At 45.0% G+C, this 15,175-nt stretch overlaps 1 protein-coding gene across 3 annotated transcripts in view; it reads right to left on the bottom strand.

The window, feature by feature from the left end:
• IPO11 (importin 11) overlaps positions 1–15,175 on the bottom strand; it is a 110,269-nt gene that overhangs the window by 88,206 nt on the left and 6,888 nt on the right. For all 3 annotated transcript variants that reach the window (XM_064140011.1, XM_064140012.1, XM_064140014.1), the window contains one exon: positions 6,958–7,058. In XM_064140011.1, coding sequence (XP_063996081.1) covers positions 6,958–7,058 — 101 coding nt within the window. The remainder of the gene's footprint in view (positions 1–6,957; positions 7,059–15,175) is intronic.

Below are 15,175 nucleotides of genomic sequence, written 5' to 3'. Positions count from 1 at the left end.
CTCACAGATCATCAAGTCCAACCCTTTACCACAGTGCCCAAGGCTAGACCATGGCACCAAGTGCCACATCCAACCTTGCCTTGAACTGCCCCAGGGACGACGACTCCACCACCTCCCCAGGCAGCCCATTCCAGTGCCCAATGACTCTCTCAGTGAAGAACTTTCTCCTCACCTCGAGCCGAAATTTCCCCTGGCGCAGCCTGAGGCTGTGTCCTCTTGTTCTGGAGCTGGCCACCTGAGAGAAGAGAGCAACCTCCTCCTGGCCACAACCACCCTTCAGGTAGTTGTAGACAGCAATAAGGTCACCCCTGAGCCTCCTCTTCTCCAGGCTAAACAACCCCAGCTCCCTAAGCCTCTCCTCGTAGGGCTTGTGCTCGAGGCCTCTCACCAGCCTCGTCGTCCTTCTCTGGACACGCTCAAGCATCTCAGTGTCCTTCCTAAACTGGGGGGCCCAGAACTGAACGCAGTACTCGAGGTGTGGTCTGACCAGTGCAGAGTACAGGGGCAGAATGACCTCCCTGCTCCTGCTGACCACACCATTCCTGATGCAGGCCAGGATGCCACTGGCTCTCTTGGCCACCTGGGCACACTGCTGGCTCATGTTCAGGCGGGTATCAATCAGTACCCCCAGATCCCTCTCTGTCTGGCTGCTCTCCAGCCACTCTGACCCCAGCCTGTATCTCTCCATGGGGTTGTTGTGGCCAAAGTGCAGCACCCTGCACTTGGAGCTATTGAACGCCATCCCATTGGACTCTGCCCATCTGTCCAGGCGGTCAAGGTCCCACTGCAGAGCCCTTCTGCCCTCCAGCTCAGTCACATCTGCCCCCAGCTTAGTGTCATCTGCAAACTTGCTGATGACTGACTCGATGCCCTCAGTCAGTCAGTCAGTCAGTCAGTCAAAATATATCAATGCAGTCTTCAAAAATGTAGGGGGAACAAGTCAGAAAGATAAATTCTAAATTATAAGGGTGAATTTAAGAGGGATGTGGACATGCTGGAGCGTGCCCAGAGAAGGGCCACAAGGATGAGCAGAAGGCTAGAGCACCTCTCCTATGAGGACAGACTGAAAGAGTTGGGGTGAGGAGGCTTCGAGGTGACCTTGTTGTGGCCTTCCAGTATCTGACAGGGGCCTACAAAAATGTGGGGAGGGACTTTTTAGGCTATCAGGGAGTGACAGGACTAGGGGGAATGAAGCTAAGCTGGATGTGAGGATCAAGTTCTTCAGTATGAGAGTGGTGAGAGCCTGGAATGGGCTGTCCAGGGAGGTGGCTGAGGCCCAGTCCCTGGAGGTGTTTAAGGCCAGTCTAGATGGGGCTGTGGCCAGCCTGATCTAGGGCAGGGTGTCCCTGCCCATGGCAGTAGGGGTTGGAACTAGATTATCCTTGTGGTCCCTTCCAACCCTAACTGATTCTATGATTCTAATTTTCATCCCAGTGCAGCTTTATGCCATCATTATACTTCCTTTCAAATGACCTCTATCACTCCTGCATTACTTCAGATTTTATACAATCCATGTAATTTTCTTTTAAGTGTTTATAGATTATACCATTAGAAGAAAAAAAAACAGCCCATACAAACACTATTCATCTCAAAATAATAAAAATTCACTGTAAGATCAAATATTTGCAACAATAATTTTCAAAATATTCCCCCCTTTATATAACACAAGCAGTCACTATTTTTTAAATCTCTGGATAGTACACAAGGGTAGCAACATCATTGTCTCACTGATGACTCAAAACTGCACAAACACTTTCAAATGTTAATTTATGGCACTCACGAAGCACATTTGAATGACTTTCTGTCAAGACTTAGGCTTTAAGATATTTTTTCATAAAATTAAACTGGGCTTCAAAACACTGTGGATTATGTTTGCAAATATTTATCCAATAATGAAAGTTTTTCTTCAGGGAACTATTTCAATTCTTAATCTAAAGCCTCTAGACAGCATTTTAAGGAAAGATCTCTGTAGTCTTTTCTTTTCAATGCAGTAAGTATTTTCCACGCATCAGGCATACTCTAAGTGATTTCTATATCTTTAGATTTCTTAATTGTATTGATATCATCATTAATCTCAAACTTAGTGCACCTTGTGCAATAATTCACTTCTGGAGATAACAGAGCTTATCCAAAACCTGGTTTGTCAAAGAAACTCAATGTGTTTCATTTACCTTGTTTGTCTTAATTTTTCAGAGTTACAATTATATTAATCATATCATATGATTATTCCAAGAGCAGCAGCCATTCAATTTATTATAAATAAAAATGCTGTAATTAAGTTTTTTTACTAACAAATAAAACACAGGAGAATGAACACAATTATGAGGACGAATGCCTCAAATACAGACGCTTTTGATAATTAAAACCAACCAACCAAACCCTCAAGAAATCAGTGCAGACATTGCACATGATAGGGTCTCTAGGCAGCTCCCCAGAGTGCAGTGACACCTGCCGGCGACCAGACCCCAAGACACATGCACTCCTGCCAGGGTCACAGCCACAGGCAGCAGCGTCTTCATCTGCCTTCAAACACATTGCCAGAAAAGCCCACAACACCACGCAAAAGTTAGGCTTGAAGTTATGATAAGTGTGTATCATTCAACAAGTTATTTCCCTTCAGCAGTTAAACACAGCAAAGCAAAACTTAGAACAAGCTCTTCTAGAGATTAAACATTTATGATCCAGTTTCTCATGATTTGCTATTTCAGTTTCTGATCATCTTCTGTGCTTGAGGTACAAAGAAACATGTATTCAAATACCTAGTTATTTTTTAATCTTTTAAAGAGTTTATTATTTCTTAAATTTTCACATTTGGATTTCTGGTTTATTTATAGTTATCACTCAAATTAACAAACACACAGCTTTTAGAATTATTATGAAAATGGCCAAAAAGGTTAACTACACCAAACTCTACAAATGCAAAGATTTAACAGTAGTTATCTTTAAAAATCAAATCCATAGATTCACAGAATGGTTTAGGTTGGAAGGGACCTTAAAGATTATATAGTTTAAACACACACACACTCACCACAGGCAGGGACACTTTCAACTAGACCAGGGTGCACAAGCCTGGCCTTGAACACCACAAGGGAGGGGGAATCTACAATCTCCCTGGGCAACCTGTTGCAGTGTCTCACCACCCTCACTGTAACACATTCAAGAAAGGGGACTCTTAATAACACACAAATTCAAATAAAGTCATATACGAAGAAAATAAAACCACATTCAAAATCATACGGCAAGGCCACCTCTTGAGGAGGTGTGGTACTATGATTCTCCCCCATTCATTGCCCATTTGAGTATAGAGTGTGACTGCCCTCCCTGGATCACACAATTAATTCGTTAGAAAGTCAAATATGGATTGTTAAAGGCAGAATGTTAAGGTATGCTCTTAACACACATGGCTCCTGGCTTCCCCTGTTCTTTCAGGAAAATAACAAACACCTCCTTGATGCATCTGACTCTCGCACCCCTCCTTATTGCTCAGGAATAGTAACAACTACCAGTTGACCCTCTGATAGGTTGGTACACCTGTACTTGTGTCCCAGTCCCACCTCTCAAAAATCACTCTCACTGGAAAATGCTGCTTTAAGGCAGGTGGATTATTAGTAGCAGTTTGGCTAAGTGGCTTCAGCATTGATGAACACGTGCAAAAAGCAAAATCACAGTATCACAGAATACGTCAGAATGATGGTTTCTTTAAAAACACATTGTTTGCATTACTGCTCCATTGCTATGTATTTTAGCACAATAAAATGCTTTGCTGCTGTACACCCAAACCGACTCAAATCAGTTCCTCGAAGGAAGTGAAACATGGTGAAAACTCAGTCAAAGGCTACTTGTAAAACCATGGGCACCCAAACACAGCCCACACGTAGGCATGCAGGCATCCAGGCAACTGGCTGCAAGGAGTGTTGGAGCCTGGCACTCGAAGTTCAGGGTGGCAAAGACAATGCCTGCATTAGGTGTGAGCAGATTTGTGGTCTTAACCCAGTGGCTGAACTACAGGACGAATTAGAAAGGCTAAGGGCTACAAAGGAATGTGAAAGGGAGTTGGATTTATGGCACAAGGCTCTGTGGACCCCCTTAGCAGAGGAAAGTGAACCAAGGGAGAATGGACACAGGTGCCTGTCAGATGAGGCAAGGGAAAACCCTTCCAATCCCCCTCACCTCCTCAGTTACCCTTGCACAACAGATATAGGGCACCAGAGAACAGCAGCAAAACTGGTGAGAGGCCTGGAACACAAACCCTATGAGAAGAGGAGGCCCAGGGGTGATTTCATTGCTCTCTACAACTACCTAAAGGGAGGCTGTAGCCAGGTGGGGGCTGGTCTCTTCTGCCAGGCAACCAGCAACAGAACAAGGGGACACAGTCTCAAGTTGTGCTTTAGGAGTTATAGGCTGGATGTTAGGAGGAAGTTCTTCCCAGAGAGAGTTATTTGCCATTGGAATGGGCTGCCCAGGGAGGTGGTGGAGGTGTCATTCCTGAAGGTGTTCAAGAAAAGCCTGGATGAGGCACTTAGTGCCATGGTCTAGCTGACTAGATGGAGTTGGGTGATAGGTTGCACTGGATGATCTTGAAGGTCTCTTCCAACCTTGTTGATTCTGTAACTCTAAAATTTACTAAGCAATGAAGGCTAGAAGATATTATCTGTTTACAAGAACTCTCCTTCAATTTTCCTAATTCTTCAAACTTGTCAGATTTCAACTACATTTGGCAAAAAAGCAGAAATGTCTATGGTATGATTTTATTCCTTAAATTTTATGAAAATCAGCAGCTGATTAAAGCAAACAGACCTGATTTAGTGACTTAATGAGACAAATAGTTTTTAAAAAGTAAGTCAGTTCCTTCAAGAGAAAACAGAAACTGGCTACTTTCAAACATAGTTTCTGCTCTACCAACAGGCTGGGTAGACCGGAACAAGCTTTGCCATGGGTAAACACAGGACAGCTGCTGATAACGAAGATGAAAGAAGTTTGCAAATACAACTAAAATGCAGCCTGTACAACGAAATAAAAAAAAAAAAAAAACAGTGATACCCAAAACATGGTTGGTTCACAAAACAATCAACTGAGAAGTCACATCTTAAAGTAGCATTTCTGAAAATAACCTGCTAAGAGCAAAACGCAAAATACTGGCCAAGATGTCACATATAAGAAATTCTTAAAGGAAATGAGAAATGGTGAAACACGTGGATAAAGTGACACATTTATGCATAATTTATCCCAAAGAATTCTTAACAGCAGCAAATACTTTTTAAAAATTCATTCTATATTTTAATTGCATTAAATTCATGACAGGAAAATTAGAAATGGGGGGAAAATGGAGCTGTAGTTGAAATTCAGTACAGATTTACCCCATGGAATCTTTAATAATAACCAATTATTTATTTTCTTTTTAATCACATTCATTTTAATGGGAGAAAAAGTACACTGAAAGACTGTTATTCACATTTTTCACCTCAATTCAAATGGAAAAATTGTGGCCATCACTTCCACAAGAAATGAATCCACTTTTTCACCTGCCAAAAATATCTAATTTATCAACATATTGAAACACTGTAATTTAATTGCTTCAAGTAATGCTCACTGACAGTAATGTGAGCATTACCTCATCACTTTAATGAGAAATGTCAAAGAAAGATGTTTCCATACAAAAGGTGGTGTTTTCCTTTTATGAAAAGGGAACCCAATTTTACATATTTTGCAATTGTATACCAATCCATATATGCAAAAACTCTTCATATAATCATGAAGGACTACTACACTATTTAAAATGCCATGCAGATGCAGAGTTTCATCACTTTTCCCTCCTTTGGTAAATCTTTCAAAAAGCTTACAAATACAGGAAAGAAAGATACATGAAATAAAAATAAATACATTAAAGAAAGAATAAAAAGAAAACTTTGCCATACTTTGTGAACCAATACAGAATCAACCAGATTGGAAGAGACCTCCAAGATCATCCAGTTCAACCTACCACCCAGCCCTACCCAGTCAATTAGACTATGGCACTAAGTGCCTCATCCAGGCTTTTCTTGAACACCTCCAGGAATGGTGACTCCACCACCTCCCTGGGCAGCCCATTCCAATGGCAAATCACTCTCTTTGTGAGGAACTTCCTCCTAACATCCAGCCTGTACTTTCCCTGGCACTACTTGAGACTGTGTCCGCTGCACAAAAACAGGTCCTAGAATTGCAGCTGAGATGCTACACAACCTGACAGCGATGTCTCATCTGTTCACAGTAAGAGAGAGAATGAACACTTCCAGGTCTTAGTTCTTGAAAAGACTGAAGGAAAACTGAAGCACTTTTTGAAGTTACACTTACTTTACAAAAGGAAAAACCAACCAAAAAAACCACACAAATACAACAGACCAACTGCACATAGAACATTGAGAACTATAATTGCCTAGGTACTACAGTTGCACTGTTTGTAACTTAAGTAAATGAAACAGTGCTCAAAAATATTGCTTAGATTTTTTTGCTTCTTTGGAGAACTTTGCCATGCATCATCACAAAACGTGTATGAGAACAACAAAAAATGAAAAACATAACTTAGCATGACAGCTATCGCCTCTTTCATAATAAATATTGAATGTGTGCCTGGGAATAAGCTATGCAAAATGCCTCTCTAGTAATCTCTCCAAGAGACTTACTACCTTTCATGTCTGACAGTAGCAGAAAGCCCAGGTGTTAATTTTATAATACTTAGATCATTACTTCAAAATTTGTCACATATGAAATAGTCCTCTAATGAAGTTTTCACAAGCAACACAGAGTTGTAAGAAGTAATATGAAAAGACTCATCAGTAAGTCCTAAAATTGAAAAGTCTTACCTGTTTCACCATGAATTCTAAAGTAACGTTTAGCAACCAAAAAATTTGCTGTTTTCCAGTTTGGCAAGTGTAACAAAACCTACCGTAAAAGTTTAAGCAGAAATAAATCAGAACTTACTGTGGTGCAACCCTCCTCCAGTAGCGATCAATTCCATTTTTAAAGTACAGCACAGCTAACCATCTTACATTCACAGCCAGAGAGTGATTTGTGAAGATATTCTGTTTAAAAAAAAAAGTGAGTTAAAACCACTCAGGACTTCACAGGCAGGATAGAAATTGTATCAACGTATGCACATACAAAGGTATACATATTCATATATATATATATATGTCAGTGTGGGTGCATTAGTCGACACGATATACAAGTCCAATGCTCCAAACAACATGTTAAACATTCAGTTTTAAAGATCAGAAAAAGTTTACCACTGGCCCTGATATTTATTATTTTTAAACTCCATCATTAGGGCAAATTTATTTCTAACCTCATCCAGCTAAGAGGGAATAAAAGGCTAATAATTACTAACACCAGTTAGTTATTACACTCAGTTACTGCAATTCAGAAGTCTGTGGCACTGCACATCCAGAGTAACTTCTTATTCTGGACATAAACCAGCTTTTAGGAGACATCTTCATTATCTTGACATGTGCCAAGAACCATCCTGATTACCAATGTTGATTGCACAACAGTTACCTGGTAGGACATCAGCTCTGAAAGTTGCTTAATTTCTATGAAAAATTTATACTAAAAAAAAAATCTATAAAATTTTTATATACATATATACATTTATCTGCATCTAACTACAGTTTTATGTACCTATATGCATATACACAGGTTATTTCATACAGTAAAGCTGTAAAAATAACCAACCAGGAAAAGCTAAAATAAAGGTAAACTACTGAATCTTAATACAAATAATACTCTGAACAACATAAGATGGATCCTTGCTGAAGGGATGAAACATTAACAGCTCCTGAAGGAATTGGGGGAAAAAAAGAGGGTGTATCACCTCTGGAAGGAGGGGAAGGCTTCTCCTGACTTGTTTAAGGAGGTAGCCAGATTATGCAGGAGAAAAATTAGAGAGGCTAAGGCCCAGCTAGAACTTAGGCTGCCACTTCCGTGAAAGATAACAAAAAGCACTTTTATAAATTTATCAACGCTAAAAGGAAGGGCAAGAAGAGCCTCCACTGCTTACTGGACCAGGAGGGGAATACTATAACTGATGATGTAGAAAAGGCTGAGGTCCTGAATGCCTTCTTTGTCTCAGTTTTCAACAGTAAGGAAGGAGGAGGAGAAGAATGGCCTCTTGAACTGGGGGATGGGGTCGGGGAGCAGTGTGTTCCCCTGGAAATTCATGAAGAATTAGTTCAGGACCTGCTGAGCCATCTGGACACCCACAAGTCCATGGGACCAGATGGGATCCATCCCAAGGTGCTAAGAGAGCTGGCAGCTGAGCTGGCCAAGCCGCTCTCCATCATTTTCCAGCAGTCCTGGCTCACCGGAGAGGTCCCAGGAGACTGGAAAATGGCCAACGTGGTCCCCATGCACAAGAAGGGTCGGATGGAGGAACCTGGGAACTACAGACCTGTCAGCCTGACCTCAGTGCCAGGGAAACTGATGGAGCAGGTTATCTTGGGGGTGATAAGAGCGCACCTAAGGGATGGCAAAGGCCTCAGGTCCAGCCAGCATGGGTTTAGGAAGGGCAGATCCTGCCTTTCTAACCTGATCTCCTTCTATGATCAGGTGACCCGCTTGGTGGATGTGGGGAGGCCTGTGGATGTGGTCTATCTGGACTTCAGCAAGGCCTTTGACACTGTCCTCCACAGCAAACTCCTGGCTAAGCTGTCAGCCCATGGCTTGGATGGCAATACTTTGTGCTGGGTTAGGAACTGGCTGGAGGGCCAGACCCAGAGAGTGGTGGTGAATGGTGCCACATCCAGCTGGCGGCCAGTCACTAGTGGTGTCCCTCAGGGATCAGTCCTGGGCCCCATCCTCTTTAACATCTTCATAGATGGTCTGGATGAGGGCATCGAGTCAGTCATCAGCAAGTTTGCAGATGACACCAAGCTGGGGGCAGATGTGACTGAGTTGGAAGGCAGAAGGGCTCTGCAGCGGGACCTTGACCGCCTGTACAGATGGGCAGAGTCCAAGGGGATGGGGTTCAATAGCTCCAAGTGCAGGGTGCTGCACTTTGACTACAACAACCTCATGGAGAGATACAGGCTGGGGTCGGAGTGGCTGGAGAGCAGCCAGACAGAGAGGGATCTGGGGGTACTGATTGATACCCGCCTGAACATGAGCCAGCAGTGTGCCCATGTGGCCAAGAGTGCCAGTGGCATCCTGGCCTGCATCAGGAATGGTGTGGTCAGCAGGAGCAGGGAGGTCATTCTGCCCCTGTACTCTGCACTGGTTAGACCACACCTTGAGTATTGTGTTCAGTTCTGGGCTCCCCAGTTTAAAAGGGACGTCGAGATGCTTGAGCGTGTCCAGAGAAGGGTGACGAGGCTGGTGAGAGGCCTTGAGCACAAGCCCTATGAGGGAGCTGGGATTGTTTAGCCTGGAGGAGGAGGCTCAGGGGTGACCTTATTGCTGTCTACAACTACCTGAGGGGTGGTTGTGGCCAGGAGGAGGTTGCTCTCTTCTCTCAGGTGGCCAGCACCAGAACAAGAGGACACAGCCTTAGGCTGCGCCAGGGGAGATTTAGGCTGGAGGTGAGGAGAAAGTTCTTCACTGAGAGAGTCATTGGACACTGGAATGGGCTGCCCGGGGAGGTGGTGGAGTCGCCGTCCCTGGGGCACTTTAAGGCAAGGTTGGACGTGGCACTTGGTGCCATGGTCTAGCCTTGAGCTCTGTGGTAAAGGGTTGGACTTGATGATCTGTGAGGTCTCTTCCAACCCTGATGATACTATGATACTATTATTTCCTCCTTTAGAGTGAAGAGGTGTGCCACGGATTGAGTTGAATATCATGTGAGCTTCAAAATGAAAGTGCTTGCTAGAGCCAACTATTATGGGGCTTAAAATGCAGACTGTAACACATGAGACTTTCTGTTTCAGCTGGTGCTTTTGGGTTCTGGGTTTGAAGGTGTTGTGCTCTTTCTGCCGGGTGGGCTGTGGTTAGGGAGGTAGGCTAGGCTGTTGGCTTCTGCTGCTGCTTCTGCATTTTGCCGTGCTTTTCTGCAAACAGGCCAAGGTAATTGTGTGTCTTATCTCAAACTCTCTCTCTCAGCTCTCTTTCAATCCACAGTTCTTTTTGTGTTACTTTCCCCCCTGTCTCTGTGTAGAGAAGGGTCTTGCAAGAGGGCTGTGTTAACCCAGGACAAGTTGTGAGCTCAGTGGTTTTATGCTATACTGCACCATAGGAAAGAAAAAAAGAAGTGTACCACTTGATTCAGTTGCTTTTAGAACCCTCAAGAAAAATGCAGGAATGAGGTCAAGAGTATCTGCTACTTTTGGGTGCCACATCCAAAGAACTTTAATTAAACCATTCAAGGAACACAGCACTACAGAAACCTGAGACCTGACTAAGACTTTTTCCTTCACCTTCTCACAAACTACTGCTGTAACAGCTGTCTAGATACAATAGACAACACACAAACCGTCCCCCTCTAACTCCAACCCCTAAAAAGAAAACAGACTTACATACAACAGTATTGCCTCCAAAACCAGCAACATTTAGCAAAATGCTAAAAACGTTGCAGCCCACTGATAAACATCACACAACATTAAAAGGATCTGTGTGTAGTACACCTTCCCCTCCTGAGGACAATTTATGCTGTTTTCCATCAGGATCATTTACGACTACAGGAACAATATGACAGAAGGAGCATGTAAAACACAATTTGACAACTAGAAGTGAGATTTTCTTTTACTTTTCTCTGTATATGCCCTGATTTGCTTCCAACTTCCCAAATAAATGAAATGGAGAGTATACAGAGAACAGAATATGTCAATCCATGACTCTGAATTATTCATAATATGTACTGAACACACTCATATGAAAAGCAGTTTGTGTTCAAGACTATTATACGTATACATATAGAAATTGGAGGATAACAAGATGGTTCACAGGACATTAGGAGATGCAAGGGACTTCAGACCCTTAATCATCTTTGCAGTCATCCACTGGACTCTTTTGAGTAGACTCCTGTCCTTCCTGAACTGGGAAGCCCGGATGGAAGAGACCTTCAAGATCTGGATGATCTTGGAGGTCTCTTCCAAACTCATTGGTTCTATGATTCTATGATCTAGCACAACTTATCACCCAGACCTATCCAATCAATTTGATCATGGTACTAAGTGCCTCATACAAGCTTTTTTTTAACACCTCCAGGGACAGCAGTTCCACCACCTCCCTGGGCAGCCCATTCCAATGGCAAATCACTCTCTCTGGCAAGAACTTCCTCCTAACATCCAGGCTATACTTCCCCCGGCACAACTTGAGACTGTTTGTCCTTGTTCTGTTGCTGGTTGCCTGGGAGAAGAGACCAACCCCCACCTGACTACAATGACCCTTCAGGTAGACAGCAAAGAGATCACTCTGAGCCTCCTCTTCTCTAGGCTAAACAACCCCAGCTCCCTCAGACTCTCCTCATTGGGTTTGTGCTCCAGGACTCCCTCAGGGATCTGTGCTGGGCCCCATCCTCTTTAACATCTTCATAGATGATCTGGATGAGGGCATCGAGTCAGTCATCAGCAAGTTTGCAGATGACACAAAGCTGGGGGCAGATGTGACTGAGTTGGAAGGCAGAAGGGCTCTGCAGCGGGACCTTGACCGCCTGTACAGATGGGCAGAGTCCAAGGGGATGGGGTTCAATAGCTCCAAGTGCAGGGTGCTGCACTTTGGCTACAACAACCTCATGGAGAGATACAGGCTAGGGTCAGAGTGGCTGGAGAGCAGCCAGACAGAGAGGGATCTGGGGGTACTGATTGATACCCGCCTGAACATGAGCCAGCAGTGTGCCCAGGTGGCCAAGAGAGCCAGTGGCATCCTGGCCTGCATCAGGAATGGTGTGGTCAGCAGGAGCAGGGAGGTCATTCTGCCCCTGTGCTCTGCACTGGTTAGACCACACCTTGAGTATTGTGTTCAGTTCTGGGCTCCCCAGTTTAAAAGGGACGTTGAGATGCTTGAGCGTGTCCAGAGAAGGGCAACGAGGCTGGTGAGAGGCCTTGAGCACAAGCCCTATGAGGAGAGGCTGAGGGAGCTGGGATTGTTTAGCCTGGAGAAGAGGACGCTCAGGGGTGACCTTATTGTTGTCTACAACTACCTGAGGGGTGGTTGTGGCCAGGGGGAGGTTGCTCTCTTCTCTCAGGTGGCCAGCGCCAGAACGAGAGGACACAGCCTTAGGCTGCGCCAGGGGAGATTTAGACTCGAGGTGAGGAGAAAGTTCTTCACTGAGAGAGTCATTGGACACTGGAATGGGCTGCCCGGGGAGGTGGTGGAGTCGCCGTCCCTGGGGCACTTTAAGGCAAGGTTGGACGTGGCACTTGGTGCCATGGTCTAGCCTTGAGCTGTGTGGTAAAGGGTTGGACTCGATGATCTGTGAGGTCTCTTCCAACCCTGATGATACTATGATACTATGACTCTCACCAGCTTCATTGCCCTTCTCTGGACACATTCCAGTATTTCAACATCTCTCTTGAATTGAGGAGCCCAGAACTGGACACAGCACTCAAGGTGTGGTCTGACCAGTGTTGAGTACAGGGAAGGAATAACCTCCCTTGTCCTACTGGCCACACTGTTCCTGATATAGGCCAAGATGCCATAGGTTCTCCTGGCCACACTGCTGCCTTATCTTCAGCCTACTATCAACCAGCACCCGCAGATCCCTTTCTTCTTGGCTGCTCTCCAGCCACTCTGTCCCTAGCCTGTAGCACTGCCTGGGGTCATTGTGGCCAAAGTGTAGAACCCTGCACTTAGCCTTGTTAAATCTCATCCCACTGGCTTCTGCGCACCCATCTAGCCCATCCAGGTCCCTCTGCAGGGCTCCCCTACCTTCCAACAGATCAACACCTGCTCCTAGCTTGGTGTCATCTGCAAACTTAGTGATGCTGGACTCAATCCCCTCATCCAGATCATCAGTAAAGATACTGAACAGGACTGGGCCCATGTGCTATTTTGAAGCAGGCAAGAATGTTTTGGTGAGAAGAACTAGATTACAGGCTGTGGAAAGAAAACAATGGTGATGTCTACTTCACTCACAGGCTTGCTGAGATGTATAGGAACTAGAAATAAAAACATTAGATAACCACTCTCACTTGCACTGCTGGCTGAGCTGCATCTTACTCTCTAACCACACCCTCCATTTTCGACTAACCCACTTTGATTCCTAACCCTCTGGCCGAACCTCTATTCTTCCTTGGGACTGGGGTAAGGCTGAGAGGGGTAGGCGGAAGGTGTTGGGGTGGTTGAAAACCCCTCCTGGAGACTCAGGGTTCTGGAAGGGCTGTTTTGTTTTTGTATTACATTTTACCCTGTATATTTCTGTATATATACTGTAAATATCTGCTTGTATATTGTGCCAGCTGTAAAGAAGAAGCTTCATTCATATTTCCAGAGCTGGCTGAGTCTAGTCTGGGTGATTTCTAAAGTGTGGGGAGGTGGGGAACACCCAAACCATCACAGTCCACCACTGATCCTTAGGGAACACCACTAGTGTCTGGCTGCCAACTGGATGTGGCACCATTTACCACCACTCTCTGGGCCCAGCCTTCCAGCCAGTTCTTCACCCGTATCAGAGTGAATCTGTTCAAGCCACAAGCTGCCAGCTTGGCTAGGAGCTTCTTGTGGCAGATGGTGTCAAAGGCTTTGCTGAAGTCCAGGTAGACTACATCCACAGCCTGCCCTACATTCACCAGGCAGGTAACCTGATCATAAAAGGAGATCAGGTTGGTCAGGCAGGACCTGCCCTTCCTAAACTCCTGCTGGCTGGGCCTGATCCGTTGGCCATCCTGTAGGTGGTGTGTGATTGCACTAAAGATGACCTGTTCCATACACCTTGCCTGGCACTGAGGTCAGGCTGACAGGTCTGTAGTTTTCTGGCTCCTCCTTTCGACCCTTCTTGTGGATAGGTATCACACTGGCAGCTTCAAGTTTTCGAGGACCTCTCCTGTGAGCCAGGACTGTTGATAAATGATGGAGAGTGGCTTGGCCAGCTCAGCTGCCAGCTCACTCAGCACCCTAGGATGGAGTCCTTCTAGTCCCATGGACTTGTGAGGATCCAAGTGGCTCAGCAGGTCCCTTACTTCCTCTTCCTGGATTAGAAGGGGACTATACTGGTCCCTGACTCCATCTGCCAGCTCAGGAGGCCAATTGTCTGGAAACAACCTGTCCCACAACTGAAGATTGAGGCACAGAAGGTATTAAGTACATCTGCCTTTTCCTCATCTTCTGTTACTATATTCCCCTCTGCATCATCCTACAAGCAACATCCTTGAACTCTTCCTGGGATGCCTCCCTTTTTTTCCAAAGGTGATACACCCTCTTTTTTTTCTTTAATTCCTTGAGAAGCTCCTTGCCCATCCAGTCTGGCTGTCTCCCTCATCGGCTCATCTCCTGGCACATTGGACAGCCAGCTCCTGCATCTTCAGGAGCTCTTTCTTGAAGTAGGTCCAACCCTCTTGGACTCCTTTGTTTTTAAGGGCTGTTTCTCAAGGAACTTTCCAAGTTAGTTCCTTAAATAATCTGAAGTCTGCCCTTCAGAAGTCCAGTGTGGAGGGTTTTTTTGATGTCACTCCTGGTTTCACCATATACTGAAAACACTATAATTTCATGGTCACTAGACCCCAGACAACCAGGTGAGGTCTCATCAGGGAAGAGCAGAGCAAGAGGAGAATCTCCCTTGATCTCTGGCCACACTCTGCTTAATGCACATCCAGATCCCATTCGCCTCCTCAGCCACAAGGGCACATCGCTGTCCCATGGATAGTTCCTTTCCACCAGGACTCGCAGGTCCTGCTACACAGGGCTACTTTCCAGCAGATCACTTCCCAGCCTGTACTGGTGCAGTTTACTGTTCCTTCCCAGGTGCAGGTCACTGCAATTATCCCTGTTGAACCTCATTGTATTCCTCTTTGCCCAGCTCTCCAGTCTGTGAATGCCACACAGCCTTCAGGTGTGTCAGCCAAGCCTCCCAGTTTTGCATTGTTAGCAAACTTGCTGAGTGTCTCTTCTGAAACAGTAGGATCTCCTGCTCTCGCTATGTTTTCAACACCTATAGAAGTATTCACTATTCATCTTCCCTATTTTAGAAATCTTTCTACCAGCCCAGTCAGCTAATATTCTTGGGAATCTCTCTCCACTGATAAGAAGGGAAAATCCCTGTGGAAATGGTCATAAT

The sequence above is a fragment of the Pogoniulus pusillus genome, chromosome Z (assembly GCF_015220805.1).
Source record: "Pogoniulus pusillus isolate bPogPus1 chromosome Z, bPogPus1.pri, whole genome shotgun sequence".
Taxonomy (NCBI): domain Eukaryota; kingdom Metazoa; phylum Chordata; class Aves; order Piciformes; family Lybiidae; genus Pogoniulus; species Pogoniulus pusillus.
Note: the sequence above shows the minus strand (reverse complement) of the source record. Positions and strands in the feature narration are given on the sequence as shown.